The 19,211-nt window shown below is 40.4% G+C and overlaps 2 protein-coding genes across 3 annotated transcripts; both read right to left on the reverse strand.

The window, feature by feature from the left end:
* Positions 1-367: 367 nt before the first annotated feature.
* On the reverse strand, positions 368-2,935 carry LOC103702463 (uncharacterized). Its single transcript, XM_008784903.6, has 2 exons — positions 1,206-2,935; positions 368-1,012 (listed from the first exon to the last, which is right to left on the reverse strand). The coding sequence occupies exons 1-2, from the start codon at positions 1,722-1,724 to the stop codon at positions 569-571; spliced, it is 963 nt and encodes a 320-aa protein (XP_008783125.5). The 5' UTR covers positions 1,725-2,935; the 3' UTR covers positions 368-568.
* Positions 2,936-3,165: 230 nt separating this feature from the next.
* LOC103702465 (auxin response factor 15-like) lies at positions 3,166-17,067 on the reverse strand. 2 transcript variants are annotated; one of them, XR_603311.6, is made up of 12 exons: positions 15,786-17,067; positions 15,624-15,680; positions 14,969-15,148; positions 14,653-14,737; positions 13,988-14,078; positions 13,745-13,903; positions 8,454-8,573; positions 8,300-8,375; positions 4,821-4,977; positions 3,857-4,734; positions 3,586-3,751; positions 3,166-3,494 (listed from the first exon to the last, which is right to left on the reverse strand). XR_603311.6 is itself a non-coding variant. In XM_008784904.6 (12 exons), exons 1-12 carry the CDS (start codon positions 16,149-16,151, stop codon positions 3,422-3,424), a joined length of 2,433 nt encoding a protein of 810 aa, XP_008783126.2. In that variant the 5' UTR covers positions 16,152-17,065; the 3' UTR covers positions 3,166-3,421. The 2 variants fall into 2 exon arrangements, 1 of the variants encoding a protein (XP_008783126.2); XM_008784904.6 differs by having other exon boundaries at positions 3,586-3,776; positions 15,786-17,065.
* Positions 17,068-19,211: the final 2,144 nt, after the last annotated feature.

The following is a 19,211-nucleotide window of genomic DNA, read 5'->3' on the forward strand; positions in this document are numbered from 1 at the left end:
CCACACTCCCATACTAAGCAAATAAGTCTACATTGGAATGCTACAAAAATCTAAATTAGGTGTTCAGTATAGAGCTTCCATGCATGAAGATTACCTGGTCCAATATCGATTATCTCCTTGAACATTTCAATTTAGTCTCTAGCGTTAAATAACCCTTATTGTGATTTAGCATATGCAGCATTGTACCTGCTTTGGTTGAAAATAGCCTCTCCAAGTGTTGTATGAAAGAAAAGGAGGGTTAGAACGGAGTTTTATCCTTGTAATTTCTATGCAAAAGTTAAAATGAATTCATATGTCTAATCTTGACCTGATCAGTTAACTCATGTTTAAGCCTATCACACTATATCACGTAGCATCCTACAACCAATTTCATAAAATTTGTTGTTTCTCGAACGCCAAGCCTGGCTTTAGTGCGTCGAGCTCCGGCCTCCGGGTGTTTTATATATAGGGATGGCCATTGAGAGGGTATAACTCTATTCTTAGAGGACAGTTCAGAAAAGTAAACAAACTGTTTGATTACAAGTGAGGATGGATTACAGCTGGATGGATGCGTCTTGTGGAAATGGTGCTAGGATTCCTGCCAGACGTTGCACGCCACGGCCCTGGCCCAAAACCTCAGCTGCTCCTTAATGTCTGCCGCCGATCTCTTATCCACCCATTGGATCATGGGAGGGGCGGATCCTTGTACGAACCATGCCTCCGAAAGATACGGTCTCCTCACCTTGTCGTCGCCTTCGCCGGCCTTCCTGCCGCGAAGGCCAGGGATCACATTTGCTAGGCTGGCGCTCGACCCTTGCTCGTCGAACACAAAGCCCAAGTCCTTGAATCCTTGCACCTCGATGAATTCAAGATCGCTTAGGCTCTTCCACTTCCTCTCTTGGAATGCTTTCCTATGGTTTGCTTCTTGGATTAGGTAATGCTGGTCGGCACAATGCTTGCTGATGATCCCTTCAACCCGGATGTCTCGTGGCGGTCGGCGTCTCGAAATGCTTGGAATAGGTGTCATCATTCTCTGGAAACAATCAAACATTAATTGGAAGTTTAGGGAGAACAATTTAATTATGTCTTAATATACATATAGCTTGTTTGTTAAATATGGATTATGTGTCGCGACGCGATGTCAAAAAGGAAGCATCAGATTCCATGCCAAGCACCAACCAGACAAAATAGAGTTCAAGGCATAAAGGTGAAGCTTGTTCTTTTACCTTGGAAGAGGAGTACTGTGGGCGGCGACGGTCATCCAAAGAACTGAGAGAGTGACGCAGCTTGGGATATTTGCTCGACTCGGAAGGGACTGCCGCATCTTCTCGGCCAGCCTCGTCCGGTCCGATGCGAGGCGGCGGCGGCGGCGGAGTTGGAAGCAAGCGACGAGGGGCAATCCGGTTGTCCTCCGAGGGCTTCTCGGGCGTGGAGACCAGCCTCGCTTGTTGCTGAATTGAAGCCCCTACACGCGATTCCTTGCCTTTGTTTGGAGAAGGTGGGGACCTTGGAGGGAGCCTTCTTGTATGGAGGGCGTTGTGGAAGAACCAGTACTCGTCCAAAAGGTCCATGGGAACCAGTCTGCCATCCTTGGCTACAGATGTAGAAGACTCACTTGGAGTTTCCTCCTCTAAATCAAGACTCATCCTTTTAGCTACGGGGAGAGAGAGAGAGAACAAAAAAGCGGAAGAAGAGAGGGAGGAGAAGGGGCATGAGGAACCTTTTGGCTGGGCCGCGAGTGGCATTTGCCCTTTCCCCTTCTTTTTCTACCGTTAGTTGTGCAACGCAAGAGCCGAGAGAGATTCGGTGTTTGGGCGACACATCCACGTACACAAGGATAACCACTTCCAGTCCACCGAGTAGACCAAGTCCGAGGGATGCCTGGCCACCTTCGCAGCTGGCATTTTCTAATTGCACAGCGTCGATGTTTGGTGAGCATATAATGCACACACATCAAGCCACCATTTAAAGCGGATATTTGGACCTACCATCCGACCGGCCGTCTTATAGCAATAACAGTATATTTCCTAAGAGTAGATCTGTCGTTTATGCCAAACGCGTTCAACCAAGCAAACGACCAGTTTATCCAGGACAATGGATCAGGATCACTATCCCTATCTCAGGGATAACTATTCTTCCATCTAAACTGGATCATTGTGAATTGGCTACGTGTTAGGATATAATTGATGGAAGCAGGATGTTTCATCCTAGCCGTGGGCATCCAAGATAGTAACGTACGACTGGGAGGCGAGCCCTATCCGTTCCTAGTCCCGACCGCCATCGTGGACTCCGGTTCGAGTGGGCCGGGGGGAGGGGGTGGACCGGTCCCTGTCGGAAGAGAGGAGAGAGAGAGAGAGAGAGAGAGAGGGGGTTCCGCTGGGAACATCTGAGTGGGCCCCAGAACAAGGAGGTGCGGACCGACAAGGTCACATGGGGGATGCAACTCGCGGAGGCAATCATGGAGTGATTCATTTTTCCGGGGAGCAATAATGAGAGCGGTGGCCGCTTTCTGGGATTGGGATTCGATCCGGTATGGAGCTTCCCGTACCTCGCACTGGTACTCACCAATACACCGGGCAGAGCAATGGTCCGATAAGTTCCAATGGTTAGCTGCCAGAGCTATTAATACCTCTAGCTCTCTCCAAATTGTTATTTTCCCAGACCAGAGGGGGCGAAAAGAAAAAAAAAAAACTCTTTTTTTTCTTTTGGCCAGAGCGGATGCAAGTAAGGCTGAGTGGGGTGGCCTTTTCAGTTAAACTTATGAAAATATATGTAAAAAAATTAACAAATTAAGCATGGACAAATGAGTTGGAAGAAACAAGTAAACCTCTCTCACTGATATCATCCATCAGGTCATGTCTTCAACAGTTGAGCTCCGGGAATTGAAGCCCCCCACGCTTTTCGCGAGGCGAGCCAAGCGGCTTGACTGATGGTTGCTCGAAGAATGGTCCTGCTCAACTCCCAAGGCTGCAATAGGGTCTATCTTTATCGCTTCTGTTTTGGGGTCACGACCGCGAAGACGGAAAAAAAAAAAAAACATTGGGGCCAGTAAAGCCAAATGCCCCATGCATGCAATGCAATTCTGGCCAACATCCAAAGTGAAATAAGCTATACGTCATTTAAAAAAAAAAACATGTATCTAATTAAATCATCAGTCTGTAGACGTGCAACCATCACATAGCCATAGGTGTCAACGGAAAGTATGCTCCTTGAGCAAACATAAATACAGCATTCCAGTGGCAGGAATAAAAGGTTTATATTCCAGTATATAACCCAGGATATCACGAAGCTCACGAAGAGCATTAAACTACAGAAAAAGGATAATTTAATTCCACATCCAATACTGGATTCATCTCCCTGTTAGTGAATTCTTGATGCATAAACATAAAATAAATGAAGAGGCTCGGCAACAGAAAAAGGTCCAGCAGAGCAACTGCATGCATCAGCGACATGCCACCACTCCCACCTTACCACGAGTGTATACCAAAATTCTGGATGCAATATTACGAAATTTTCTGCAGAACAAGTAAAATATTAAATTTAATATACATTACATTTTACAGGTATTATATAGCTGATAAGTTGATTGTTAAAGCAACACTTAACTGCCAAGGAACATCACCTAAACGCATCATGTCATCCGCAGCAGCAGTATATAATACTTGCCATCCTTTCTGTGGATCATTCAGAAGCCCCTTCATATCAAACAGCTGCTCCAGCTCGCACATCAGATCATCATATCCACCAAGCTTCGAGAGCTCAATAGCCCGGCCTGTAACACTCCCAAGCTTGTAAACCTGCAATATTAATCTTAAAACAAACCAAAGAGCAACGTACTGTAGAGTGGTGTAGAACCCAGAACATAAGGAGAGCTTACTTTCGTGCAACTAGGCCCATCCAATTTAGCTGGTGTTTGCGGCTTTAATGGTGCGAAAGATGTTTCAAAATTCCTTAATGACGAAGCTGCCATTGGAGTACCATCCACTCCATTTGCTACAGGATTCACCTCAGTCAAAGGGAAACCAAATAGTCTACAGCTCTTTCTGCTGCTAGGGAGTATGTTTCTGTTGGAATGATCAGAAGTAAGAACTTCCTCTACTCCAAAATGCTCTTTAATGCAATCGCATCCCATGTGACAGGGTGGGCATGTCAAGGATGCCTTTTTCCCTGCGTCAGACAAACCAGATAAATTGCTTCTCTCTCCGTTGTCATGGTTGTTAACGGCGTACACCAAATTGGGACCTGGAAGCTGCGAACTTGCTTGCTGAAACATTAGCACAGATGATGGAGAAGAAACTTGAGCTGACGATGTAGTAGATGACGTCCCAAAATTGTTGAATTCCTGAAATGATGCAGGCCATCTACTTCCAGCACTGGGTGCTTGGCTGAAGACTCTTAATCCACCATTTTCAATATGGGCATCAGCCGGAGCTCTTTGATATGCCGGAATTGATGAAACTATTTCTTGACCTTGCAAGACCTTATGGAATCTAACAGATTCTCCAAAGCTCTTGTAGGGAAAATCAGAATTGCCAACTGGAATCCTGAAACCATTTCCTGAACCGGCTAGCATGCAGCTGCTTGCATCAGCGATGCATCTTTTAATTTCAGACAGCTGATGATTTCTTACTTCGGATATCTGAGACTTCATTAAGTCATTACAATAATAAGGAGTTTTCAAACCCATAATTTCTTGACCTTGCAAGACCTTGTGGAACCTGGCAGGCTCCTCTAAGTCTGAATACCCACTTCCATCTGCAGGAAAAGATATACCATCGAATGTTATACAACGATAAGAAGTTGTCCACGGGAAGAGCTTCCACTATACAACAAGAACTTACTCGGAAGTGAAAAATCTGGACTGACTGAGTTATGCCAAATTCTGGTTCTCTTTGAGCCAGGTGGAGACACACCATTAGAAGGTGAAACTGAGGCAGTAGGTTCAATCTCCCAGGGAGATATCCTGTTTTGCCTACTGGCGTCATCATCCCACCTCACCTAGCCAAACAAGCAGAATAATAGAGTGCAGCTCCTCAAGTGAAAAAGTATATATCAGAAGCTAATAGAGTGAAAATATGTAGTTCGAGATGGAAATTGATGGATACTTTCATATGTGCATCAATGTCAAGCAGTTCTACAAGATATCGATACTCAAAACTCCAATAAGAGGATTCAGGAGTATCAGTGGGTATGGCACACCAAATTGGCAAAGAGGTATACTGTTTATATTGGCAAGACAAAATGATTCTAACTAATTTATGTTTTCACCAATATCCAAACTAACTGAATTTTTGTCTACATGCTTTAAGAGGTGTAGATCATTATCAATAATGTGGAATCTGGATATGCAATACCTACTAATAAACTTGGCATGCATTCCACACCTACTATTCATTGTCTCCATTAATGGGTCCACAAGTAACTACCAGTTTATCCATTTAATGGATTGGTAGACACCCCACAAATCATTATTGTCTTCATGTAGGAATCACATTCTAGATGGCCGGTAATATATGTCAATCGGATTTGGAACAAATTAGCTTGTAGTTTAACTTATACACAATGTATCTCTGCATTAATATAAAAACATGTATGTACATCCAAACCCATGAGGTCTTGTCCCAACTAAAGTTGCAACTACAGACCTTTTTTTCACTGATAATTCCTTTGATGAGGTACATTTGATGCAATTACAAGCTTGGAAATCCTTTCTCAAAACTAAATTCCATATTAGCTTAGGTATTCTTGCTCTTTCATGATGCTTTAACACAGACCAGTGCACATTCCCTCACTGGGGCTTCCTCAAATCTGTGCTGCACAACCCTTACATATTCAGTTCTCTATCAATCTATCCATGTTCTGTGCAAGTCCTATGCCTTCTTATTATTGTATTATTCACTGTATTAGTTCTGCTTACACCATGTCCATTTCAATATTCTACTTATAGTATATCTTGCATGCTTGTGCCATCTTTATTGCTAGGCATTTGAACCACGCAACGCAGTGGGCCATATTGCCATTTCCTAATATTTTCCTTTGAGTCGCAAAGGCATGCTTAGATTAAATAGGCCCCTGAAATACCACAATTCTTCATATATCACAAATCTTTAATACCTAGCTTAGAAATATCCAAGATAAGGAAATCTCCCACCATGTCATTATCTCTAGCCATCAAATGTGATTAAGCCCTATTTTCATTTCCAATGAATTAGCAACTCCATGTACCATGTTTGTATCCTATTAGATAATATATCTTCTTAAATAATAACAATAATAATAGAAATTTTGTTTCAAGAGTAGGGAAAGAGGTGGAAGTTCAATGCACCAAAACTAGATAGCAACATTTACATTTCATTCTCAGCACTCCAATATGTGTGTTTCACCATTTGGGTTATTGCTTATGCACAGTTCTTAACACAAATAGAACACATCTCTTAGTTCTTTACAGCAGATTTTTACCAAGCCAATGAGGACCATCTGAAGTATCTATTCTCTAAGTATTTTATTGACTGTTGGGGTTCAAGTATTTTGTTGGTTTGGGGGGTTAAGTATTTTTAACCTTTCTGCATTCAATTTGGTTTTTTGAAACTATTGTCAATTATGTTACTTTTGTTCCATCGCCCCTCTGCATTTAACCTCATAATATTGCTGATCTGGAAATGTCAGATTTATTTAAGATCTCATCAGTAAGTTATACTAGGAGTATATCAGCAATTTAAATTTTATATTTTTATCTCGGGAATTTTACACAATGTAAACTTTTGTGCAAATTGCAATTCTTTGAGCAGTCAAGTCAACTTCTTTTTTTTTTTGGAATAATTTTATAGTTGGTTTTTTTAAGTCCTGATTTTGGATAGTTTTTGTGTAGGTTGGTTTATAAAATTCTTAACTTTTAAAAAGTTTAGATGGCGTTTCTACATGGTGTTTTATAGGAATCCAAATTACTATTGTGACTTTTTGTTTTTTTTTTGTTTGTTTCTTTCTTGCGCCGAATTTAGGAAGGACAGATAGTTTTCTTTTTTGAGGAAAATAAGAGTCCTTACATATCGTCTAAGGATATGGAATACAACTCTTTTAATTCATACATCTTAAAAAGTTTAGATGCCATTTCTACATGGTGTTTTATAGGAATTCAAATTACTTATCTTGTGACTTTTTCTTTTTCTTTTTGTTTCTTTCTTGTGTCAAATTTAGGAAGGACAGATTGTTTTTTTCTTTTTTGAGGACAATAAGAGTCCTTACATATCGTCTAAGGAAATGGATTCTTTTCTTTTCATGTTTGCTACACCTGAGGCTGCATGGAATCCATGAGGGCCCATATATGGAATACAACTCTGTTGTAATTCATACATCAGAGTTTGAGAAATAAAGCAAAGGTTTTCTCTTTTTTACTGTAGACCATGTTCAAATGTATTGACTATAGCAACCCTAGATGTGACACCTAAGTAATTTGTTGACGTGATGGCACCCATCCACTTTTCTCTTTATATATTCTTGTTGTTTTATTAAGCTTCTCTCCTTGCATATTAACACATTATAATATTAGCAAAGCGTAATACTTCATCCTTAATCACTCCCATGAATCCCAGCACTACTCTTTTATTTTCTTCTCATCCTTAATAGGACTAACAGAACCTCAGATTTGCTGTAAACTTTCAGCAAACCCGGTGATTAATGTGTTCCACAAAATATCCTTTGCACTAAAAATAACCCCTATTTATGCACTCAAAGCCCAAGAAATCCATCATAAGAATCCTATCAAGAATACATCAGCACAGTTTCAGGCCAAATTCTTGAATCTGATTGTAACTTCCAACCACTAAAATTTTTTTAGCATTTGCTATCTCATTTTTTCCCAAATCTAACGATCTCTGTTTCACCTTTTCTATATCCATCAAAGCTTCATCTCTTTCATTGTTCAGCATTAATGGCTCAAAAATTCAATTACTATAGTTGTTCAAATCACCCTTCTTATGTAAATGAATAATTGATAGTTTGGTAGAGGATATCTGTTATGAAGGGGTCATCGCTTGGTACGATAATAAAAGGTTTGGGCTGACAAGCGTAATGGTGTGGATTCGAGTCCTGGGGCAGTCACTTTATGCAAAAGATAACAAAGTTTACATCTGTCCCCAATTTTTTCCTCCTAGATCTCATATTGTTAAGACCGTAATTGGGTAATATACTTTTATATCTGCCATGAAGTGAGAAATAAGAATTAAAAAGGATAATTTCCACTGCAAAATCATGATGTAGAAGGCTTCCACTTGTATACACTGTAAATGAAGCATTGCATCTATAATGGAGTATAAAGACATACCAAAAGACATCTCCATTTTGAGCCAGGCCATCTAATTGGGTCGACGTCACCAATCGCAGCAATCAATCCTGTGTATCTACAAAAAAAGGTGCAAAAAAAAGTTTATTCAAGAAATAAATTAAAATGTTTTAGTTCAGTCTATCTTGTTTCAAACCTTCTCTCTGCAGCATCTTCACTTTCAATTCTCATTTTAAACCTTGTTCCAATAGAAATCGAACAACCAAAGCTCTTTCTGAATTTCCAGTAAGGAATGATGAACTCTGACTGGCTTGACCTGCAAGATTTTAACTTAAAATGTAGAAAGTAAACTATAGATGAACTTAAAAGTGACTTGTTGCTAGCAACTACAGAATGACAATTTAGTACCAACACTAAAGTTGAACAATGTGTCCACCAAAGTATTGTGATTCATTACCACAGAAAACATTATTAAAAAAGAATGAAGAATTGCTCTAAAGTGAAGAATGTTTTCAGGGTTAAACATGAAACTTTCCATTATGTTTTTAAATTCTAGTTGGTCATATTAATGAAATCTGAGGTTTCAAATCCCGATCCTGGACTGGTAGCATTTACAATGGTACAGGGATGTTATCATACAAAAATTCGGGATGACTTGGCATCCTGATAATTCACTGGGATGACAAAGTTATTTATCTTATTTGTAGTTTTTAATGATTTTTTAAAAGATTTTTAACATTTGTTTATGTCATAATTGAAGATAAGGGTAGGTTTTTGAGCCCATGACGGAGATAGAGCAATAGAACCTAGATCTAAGCTCTCTTTGTCTTTCTTCCATTCTCTCCCTTCTCTCTTTCTACCTCTCCTGTGCCAAGCAAGCAAGGAAAAGAAAAGAGGCTCAAGCACCACTTATTACACAACCCAGCTAGTATTGGCATGTACCATCTGTTGCTGGTCAACAGACAGATTGTACCAGCAGGTACTAACTAGTACAACTAGGATGATCCACATCTAGAAGTACCAGTGTCTCAAGCCCGTCCTAGGTCCTATATCTCGCCAATCTCATCCAGGATGATTGGGATAAGCTGATACAAACTGGGACTTAAAACCTCATAATTAACTAATAATTTCAGAAATTGTCAGTTAAGAGGATCTGCATAAAATGCTATTATGGGCATATCAAAAATAATTGGCTTAAAAGCAATTGACCTTAGCCTGAGAATATGAATACAGAGGCTCATGAGGTATGACAGCTGTCACCCACTACCTGACAACTCATACACTTATCTTGTACCTGGTAGACGAATTACTGCATCCAACTGAAGGTACTGTTTGCCAATCACTCTCAGAATCTGCCAGTGAATAAATCCTTGTCCTATATCATCTCAAGACTAACTAGGTCAAAGCAGCCACACTCCTCAGGCTCCTATGTGATGGGTCACCTTTGTCACATATTGCAACACAAGCTTCTCTAGCCTTTAATGGCTTAGCAGGTTTCTAACCTCGTATGGTTTCAGGATAATGTGCTTCAACTCCTCTGGCAATCACTGGAAGCAACACTATATGGGAGGACAGAAACTAGCCATGTAGTGAAGATGTCATACTCAGGCCACTAAACTGTTCTAATGAAAAAGGCAAGTACGTTGGGAAATACAAGAACAAGTCAGAAACAAACAAATTGCTAGCCTATTACCAAGCTTGGTTGTTCGTCTCCCATGACTACAACCATGTTGCTAAAACAACCAACAAAGCTCCTTGAATGACTTCCTTTATCCAAATATAGGAATGGTTTAAAACAGGATTCATACAAATACAAAGATATTTGATACAATATATTATATATTAATAGTCAATATATGCATGTCATTCATTTGGGATACCCTTTGACATAATATACTAGCCAAAATAAATACATCTCAATCACCCAAAATGCTTCGTTTGGACAAATTGATTGAATGTTAGTCTTGGCTCTATACATTACCTTATACACACAGTTTATTGACATCCATGACCTAAGCTACCTTGCTTATCCTATATGAACTCGATTAATTAAAGTAACTTTCTTAATTGCCCTCCCCTTAGGTGTAGACAGGAGAATGAGGTTATAGAACCCCTTCTTCTTTCGGGGGTGGGGGTTGAGAAAATGGAAAGTGAGGTAGAAGACAAGGAAGAAGAGGAAGAAAAGAGGAAGGAATCCTCACATCTTTTCCCGATTCTTGAATTACAATTTTTGAATATCTCATAGCTTTACCCTTTTTCTGGAAAAAAAGGAAAAAAGACACTAAAATGGCATCAAAACACAATCCCAATAAATCTAAGAATTTTCTTTTAATAGAACCCTTTGAAACAAATGTACTAAAAGTATTCCTCAAATAAACCTAAATATTGACTATCCTTATCAAAGGTATTTCCAAAACAACTAAAAAATAAAATCCTACGCTTGAAGAGTGTTAAATTAGCTAAGACCACACACCTTTCCAATATCCAGCCTCTATATAAATTTGAAAGTACATAAAAAATCTAAAATGGAATAATGTAATTGTAGCTTACACCATTCACTTCTGTTCAGGCATCCCGCCTCATTATCATAGTTATGGTCATTAGCCATTTACTCCACCTTTGGATTTCCACAACTTAACGGTGGATACTAATCTGGATTCTTCTAGCAATCAGATAGTTTGAACTTGGCCTTGAGAGATCGAGATCTGCAGTAAAAATATACTTGATTTATGATTGGATCAAGTAAAATAGCAGATCCGACACATTGAAGATAGCTGGAACATTGTATTGGATATTCTAGATATTAGCTGCTGAAGTCAGATTTTTTAGTGAATCTCCATACCACTTAATAGTGAATCGCCATACCTAATCTGTCTCATCCCTGTGAAAAATACTGGTTTCCTATACCATCTGAACAATGGATGTGTGTTTACACCACTATCTTTACAGCCATCGATCAGTAATTATAAATCAATGGGCCAACAGAAGACTTGTCCCAATGTAGACAAGTTAATGTTCTTTTTTGTCAATCCTAACCAACTATATAACATGTAGGTGATGTCACTGAGCTTCCACTACTCAAAGAAGAGCTTGCAAAGTTCTGATCCCCCTGGCCTCAATACTGAGATACAAAATATGGTCAACTAGGGTGGAGTAATTGATGATCATAATGAGAACATATAAAGATAATGGATCCTATCGATATCAGGGCTATATGACTAAAATGGGACATGATCTATATTAATTAGCTTATATCAATCATTTTCTTTTTAAAAAATCAACCAACCTCTTTGGCACCTTCATCCAAGACAGCAAGGACATCAGAACATCTTTATCTCCTTTACTCTTCCTATTTCGAATCATTACAAAAACCTATAATGCCACTTCAACCCTAAGACTTTAAAGCAAAATATCTTGCCTTCATCCCCATCTTATTCTCTAAATGCTCCACTACCACCATAAACCCAACATTAACATAGTATCTAAAGCAGGGTCTGTTGTGCCGGTATCGGATACTGTACCGGTTGCCCGGCGGTACGAGTCCAGTGTCGGGCCTGTACCGACACAGGAGACCGTAAGAGAGAGGAAAAGAGAGGGAGGGGGGAGGGAAGGAGAGAGGCCGATGGAGGGTGGTGGAGGCCAGCACTGGTGCAGGTGGCGAAGGTTGCAGCCGAACCCCTGTTTCGTTCGAAACAAAGGTCCAGACGTAAAAAAAATTGCAATTTTTAAGTGAAGTCGGCAAGCAAAATTTTTTACGGCCGGACTCTTGTTTCGAACGAAACAGGGGATCAACTGCGGCCTCTGCCACCTACACCAGCACCGGCCTCCACCGGCCTCCCTCTCCCTGTCCCTCCCTCCCCCACTTGCTCTCTCTTTTCTTCTCTTTCCTTCCCCTTCTCCTCTAGCGCGGTGTTTCGGATTCTTTGCTGGAACCGTCCCGGTAAACCACCGATATGACCTGAGCGCCCCAAACCGGGCGGCCCAAAACGGTTCCGCCAACCTTGATCTAGAGTCTCTCGCTTTAGTAGCCTCATATGGAAAACCCTTTATTCCCCTTGTCCCATTCATGACTATCGATGCATGACTGCTATAAAGCTTCTCTACTTAACTCTTCATATTCAACTTACCTCAATTGCTTCTCTTTCTTTCATTAATGCATTTCTTGAGCTAAAAGGCACCCTTCTTGTAAATGACATTCCCACATGAAGCTAAACTTACATTATGACCTGGTATAATAATAGGCGCCACACTAAAAGATATTTCTTTAGAACTTTTTATAATAAACCATAAAATAGATACGTGATGTTGTTTGTTCAACATAGAAGACTGTTCTCAACATGAGGATTCAGAACAGGCTAGCATTTCGCATGATTATGAGAATTAAAGCAAATATACAATAAGCAAAATTTCTCACGCTCACCATCACCATCATCTATGTCAGCTATGAAGTACCGAGTTGACAAGACTTTATTGCAGGAGCAAGCATATTATGATTGACAATCAGCCTACTGTATACCCTCTTGAACATTTGTTCTAAAATTTCTGGCAAAGATCCAAAAAAGAGGCACTTGTCATGAAATACTAAAAGAAAACTGGAACATATGGAGACCTTCAATCACAGTTTAAGCTCAAGAACCGTGAAAACTCCAAAGTCCCTGTAAACTTGGAAACAATCCATTTAAACAGAGAAGATCTGATATAGGAAACTAAGTTCATCACTACCATGACAAAGCATTATAGGCCTCCAATTTCCTATATTAATGGATCCTCTAACTCACTCTCATTTTCCCCAAATGCCTTGAGGCCTGTCAGCATCAATTTGATTTTAGTTGGCATGCTCAGATTCACCTTTATAGTTTCAGCATATACCCACAATTGGAGACATACCCAAGCAACATCAACAAAATTAAGTTTGGACGCATTTTCTTGAATTGGTTTCCCAAACAAAGTGAACAGCTTTCAGAGTTTTAAGCACACGCTCAGCTACATAAATTTACATGATGAGCATAAAAATGTGGATTTCCAACATTAAAAGATATCGCTAATTCAAAGTTTCTGTTCATGGATTTGTTCTGGAATTAAAATTTTAACTTATTTATAACACTCATAATTTAACAAGGAATAAGGACCGGAAGAGTTTGTTGCAAGGTACACCATCTCGATACCAAACCACATACCAATACCATCCTATTACACTATCGGTACATCTGATATGGAAGCTGGTTTGACGTACTGAGAATTGGTACGCCCCCTACCACATATACCGGTATGCGACGGTACGGTCAGTACACACCGGTACCAAACAAGATGGCAAACCTTGGTTTGCTGCATTCAGTTTCTAAAATACTTATTACCAAACAGACTATCAGTAAATGCTACCAGTAATGCATGTTTCATTTTTAACTTTACAGTTTGCACATAATGAAGCACTGACAGAAAAACATACAAAGATCCTCATGGCAAAAACTTCCTCCATATTCAACATACCTTGGGTTATAGTTAATGTGGAACACACTTTTTGTGGAAACTGCATTAGCCACAGCACTGAACGTGTTCTGGTTCTGACTATTTAATACTGAACAAGGAATACTGCTCTTGAGTTGCCCAGCTCTGCGGATGCCCAACCTGAGATCCCCATCATCACCCCTAAAAACAAGGAAACACTAATTTAAAAGGAGGTACAAAAGGCATGGAGGCGTACGGCACTCCACCAGTCCTTAATATCTATACCGAAGAAAAAGCACAGCATCTCCTGAGACAAGTTTCTTCTTGTTCACAAATGCACTCCATCCTGTTGTGAGTAGATGCCTACGTGGTTGTCCTGTAGAATCATGCCCAGTCAAATAATCAGGCAAATATTGAATCTCACAGCTGATTCTACAAAGCAGATGACACCATATTCATAACACAACATAAGAGTGTCTACACAAATTTCTAATGGAAGCATGCTTGACAGGTCGATAATTGTAACTGGTAATTCATGAGTTTTCCAAATCGCCATTTCAGAACAATCTAAAATAGTCAGCACTCTATTGATCATTTTTAAAGTGTGTGAAACATATAATATATCGAACAGGGAAGTGGGAACTGCATATAATGATAGAAACTGCATGTAAGGTGTTCTAGAAGGTTCAAAGATCTATAATGCATACTTGCCACCAAACAAGACAACGATATCTTGTAAAGCAGTCAATCAAACATCTACAACCAACTAATGCAGCCAAACAAGCCAAATAATTGAAACTGAAACTACCATGGTCAAGGACTTTTTTCCTTCCATCTTTCAGTGGTAAAAATTATGGAAATTACAAACATGAAGTTTATTTTAACAAGTGATAAATTTTCTTCCCAAATAATGGATGTAAACTACTTGATATGGCTTTGCCTGAACATACCCCTGTAGATATGACGGAACCGCCACTCTGTGCCATGCAAATCTTTGGCTACAAGCTCCTGTGAAGGCCTCTGCTGCTTATAGTCCTAATAACATAAAGAAAAATAGAATTAGGCACAACATATGAACCTCTTCAACATCAAGAAGGACAAAAAATTAAACTTATTACAAAAGAACAAGTTAAAACAAAACTAAAACATGGAGCAAGGCTGTCCATGTTTCAACTTCAACGACGTACTAATTTACCCAAAAGGGACTCCATGTTTTTTTTTACCAACAGATGGACAGAGTACCAGGTACAATTTCCCCACACTTACCAAGGGAGGGAAACAGTCCTCGGCAGCTCGGCGTGGAACAGAGAATCCACCATGGGTACTTGTGTCAGAAGCAGTGAGAGTCTTGCAGAACATGTGAGGCGTCGATGTCTTGCTTGCCCCATCAACCTCCATTTCCTCGTCTCCTTCAACCTCACCTTCTTGCAACTGCCGCTCAACTTCCTGAACCAAGTTGTATCTTTCTAAAATAAGAAAAAGACACTGAAGTGGACTGCAGCAATGAAACCCATTTCTACATCTTCTATACCATTATCAGAAAAGAACGTTGGAGAAAAGCTTCATTTTTTTCACAAATAAGAATCATTTCCAATTGCATCGTGGAACCAATAATAAATCTTATTGTACACAAACATCAGCATGGATTTCAAGTTCCAAGTTTATAAACAATAAAACCAATATTTATATAAAAAAAATGGAAAGTTACTCAAACATTTCAGTAGTTGAAAACAGGATACAAAACAGGACCAAAAATATTATTGTAGAACGGTATAATAAATCCGAATTTACCAAAAAAAGGATAAAAAGCGTCAAAATTTGATCTTTCCATAAAAGATCGCCTGCATTTATTCAGAAAAACGAAAATATTTGGAAGGAAAGGGGGGAAGTGGATTTTAACATCTCTAGGAAGTATCCTAACCTCGCTTTCAGCAACGAGGGATAGCTGCACGTAGACTTCATCTGTAGCCTCCTCTGCCTGAATTTTTTAATTAAAAAAAATGACATTTAGGAAAGAACGCCCAACACAAGGCTTCCCAAACCCTAAGAATGGGAGAAAGAAATAAAATAGAAAGAAACCGACGCGAAGCTTGACATCGAGGACGCGGCAGAAGACGTGGGGAGGCACATCGTAACGGAGGAGCCCAACTCCGCCGCCGTCTCCAAGCTGCTCGAGATGCCCCTGCGGCAAGTACACCACCACTCTCCCCTTCCCCGGCAAGGATATCAACGGCCCCGCGCAGGCGTGCCAGAGCTCCAGGCACACCGGCGGCGAGGCCCCAGAAGAAGAAGAACCCCCTACTACTCCGCCCGACGCCGCAGCCGGGGGCGGAGGATGAGGGGGCTGCCGCCGGTGGTGGTGGTGGGTTTGCGGTGGCTGGAGTGAGGTCGGGTGCTCCGCCGCCTCCTCCTCCTCCTCCTCCTCGATCGTGTTCAGATCGATCCCCATCCTCTCCCTCCCAACACCCCACGCCAAAGAGAAGCAGAAAGAAGAACGGAGAAGCCCAAAGGTGCAGTAGATAAAGAAAAGGGGAGAGAACGGGTGGGGTCTCCGGTGTGGGACTAAAAGAAGAACTTCGGCGGAGCAAGCAATGCTGCGTGGATGGAGCGATGCACCTTCATCGTCTTGCTCGCGTGGAGGGACAGCAAGAGACTACAGAGGAAGGCGGAGTAGCCCAGGCTAAGAGCTTAGAACTTCTCTTTTCTTTCCTTTTCTTTCTTTTTTTTAATACGCACTCTCTCTCTCTCTCTCTCCCGCCTCCCACCCCTTGGCTTCCTCTCTCCCTGTGTCTATCCCTGTGTCTTGTTCGGCCTCCTCCTATAATAACATCAGCTTTGCCAAAAGCGGGGGGGGTCAAAAGCGACCAGCTAACAATGCCCGTTCCGTACTATCTCACCATTGCCCCCCCCCCCCCCCCCCCCCCCCCCTCCTCTTTCCATCTTTCTGGCATTCCTCTCTCTCTTCCCCTCTCTCTCCCCGTGTCCTTCTGTACATCAGTCTTGCATTCCAGTCGCTGTCTCTTTTCTATTTTAATCTCTCTATTTCCCTCTTCGGAGCTGCTGTCTCTGGTTCGATGATGGCATGCTGCCCTTGCTGCAGGGCTTTCAAGGGATTATAATGGGAATCAGCAAATGAGATTAGAATGAGGGAAAGAGAAGCGGGTTGAGATGGGTTGGGTTAGGCGATGGAACCCCACTTTCTCGCTCGCTCGCTCGCTCTCTCTCTCTCTCTCTTATTCTCATTGGTGAGTCTCTGCTGGTGCTGCAGTGGCCTGCTGCTGTCGCCGTACCCTCCTGCTGCTGTTGCTGGGGCTCTTTACTTCTGTTTAATTTTGTATTTGTGCGGGTGCTTTTGTGTAGTGCGTACTGTAAACCTGTGATGCGGGATTATTTAATGGAGTACAGATGACAAGACGTGAAGCCGTTCTGCTTTTTTTCCGGATGCCGTGTCTCGCCATTGCCTGTGTTCATCATGGCATGGCATGGCATGGCATGGCGGCATGGATATGTTTGGATTGTACGGAGAGGGGCAGGAAATTACGGTCGTGCCCTGAAGGCCAGCAGTGCTCGTGAGGGTCGGAGTAGGGCGTCCCTTGTAGGCTCGTAGGCTTTCTCGGCGTGTTGCCGAGGTTCCCTTCACGGTCGCAGGTTAATTGATTGCGGTTTGTTGCTTCGGACTTGGGAGAGTTTTAGGAGGTTACATTCTGCAAAATATTAAAGCCTACCTCCATCCTCACCAAGAAAGGTTAAATTTTTGGAGATATTTTTAAATTTTAAATGTTTAATTGGTAATTTTGGATCTCAACTCCTGTAGTTGGGTGTTAGGTTTACCATGAGATAATAGATGTCTTTGTTTTGGGGCTAAGCTAGTCATCCAATTCTGAAATCCCGGGTTGGCCTCCTTGGGTTTTCAGTAATTCAAGAACTTGGTCATTGCTGCCTCTTGGGCGCATATGGGGGATGTGTCATGGTGCAGGGCTGCAAGCTCCGTGAATGGAGCATCCTGTCAAATAGCAATATGACTTGGAGCAAAGGATGGAGAGCCAAAGACAGCTAGGCCCATTCCGATCTTTTCATGTAAGTTTGGGAGAACCGAAAAGAAGCATGTTGGAAAAATCCTTTCTTCCGTTTTTCCTGTATTTAAGGAAAAGTGTGGGTTTGTCTGCACTAAATAACCACGAATTCTCGCACTCCACTCCCTCGCCAGCCGCTGCCCCAAGTTTATGATATCAAGACAGCAATAGGCTTCGGATTCAGCAGTTCGATCTCCAAAACGTGGAGCGTTAAGAGGAGTAGTTGAGCGGAGTTCTTTAACATTTTGTTGCTCCAGAAATTGAGGAGATGGTCTTAGAGAAGAGGCCAAACATGGCCGTAGAACACGATGTCAATTGCTTTTCAATGAGAAGGCGCGACTACGAAGCTAATGGAAGAGCTTCTACATGTACGTCGTGATTACCAGTAATATAACTTTCCTTTTAGTGTGCTAGGACTTATTAGAAAGATGGATAGATAGATAGAAAGAAAGAGAGAGAGAGAAAGTTAAATAAATATCTATATAATATATATAAAAAATTGGCTTTTTTATAGAAATTGTCGAGTATACATAATAAAAGTCTAACTCCTATATAGTAAAGAATTCTTAAGATAAAACCACATATATTAATATTTTACTAGAAAATTTCATATGAGTGTTAGCAAAGTTAAAAAGTTTCAAATATATTTGTCTTCTATACCTCAAAGATTGAAAAAATATCTATTTAATATAATAATAGAATTTTTATTGAAAGACTTCTAAAAATTTTTAAAAACATGCTATTTATTTAGCAAAAAATTCTGAAGATGAAACTACCTATTAATCATCTTTTTGAAAATTCTATGTATAAGTATTTTGGAAAAATTAAGAAGCTCCAAACACTATCGTTCTCTATACCGCATAGATTGAAAGTATATCTATTTAGAGTAATAAATAGAACTTTAATTAAAAAAACTTTCAAAAAAAAATTAAAATAAGAGAGGACTAGAAGATATATGGGAATATTGATAATAAATAGAATCCAAGAAGAATACGAGAATATTAATGAAGGCATACAAAAAAAATCATTCACTCCATCTCCTACCCTAAAACTCGTCGTTCGCCATCGCTTCACCAAGTTATCACCCTTTTTATGATTTGTAATAAAAGGTCATTCTTTTATAAGCTCATAAAATACAATTTGATTAAAACTTTCTTCTATTTATAAATGTTGTATATGTATATCTACAAGCAATTAATTCTCTTCTGCTTTCACTTTCTTCCCCTATATGATTTAGATCATGTTCTTTTGTCCTGCTTGGAGTAGAACTCTTACTTTTTAAGGCCTTATTGTAGAATCAAGCTTATCTATTGACTATTGAGATACAGTTTAAGTTTGTTGTGAGTTGCTGATTTGGACTTGCTTGTTCTAAATGGCAGATATCAAGCTTGGGAAGCAACTTTCTTGTGATTCTTTTAGTACATTACTTGATAAGC

This window comes from Phoenix dactylifera, chromosome 5, assembly GCF_051530095.1.
Source record: "Phoenix dactylifera cultivar Ajwa chromosome 5, Ajwa_hap1_PhDact_Kaust_v1.1, whole genome shotgun sequence".
In the NCBI taxonomy this organism is placed as follows: domain Eukaryota; kingdom Viridiplantae; phylum Streptophyta; class Magnoliopsida; order Arecales; family Arecaceae; genus Phoenix; species Phoenix dactylifera.

Coding starts and splice junctions, on each gene's coding strand:
- LOC103702463 (XM_008784903.6), bottom strand. CDS start 1,724: ATGCCACTCGCGGCCCAGCCAAAAGGTTCCTCATGCCCCTTCTCCTCC. Junction 1,013..1,205: donor CACAGTACTCCTCTTCCAAG/GTAAAAGAACAA, acceptor GATTGTTTCCAG/AGAATGATGACACCTATTCC.
- LOC103702465 (XM_008784904.6), bottom strand. CDS start 16,151: ATGGGGATCGATCTGAACACGATCGAGGAGGAGGAGGAGGAGGAGGCG. Junction 14,079..14,652: donor GTTCCGTCATATCTACAGGG/GTATGTTCAGGC, acceptor ATGATTCTACAG/GACAACCACGTAGGCATCTA. Junction 13,904..13,987: donor GATGCTGTGCTTTTTCTTCG/GTATAGATATTA, acceptor CCTTGTTTTTAG/GGGTGATGATGGGGATCTCA.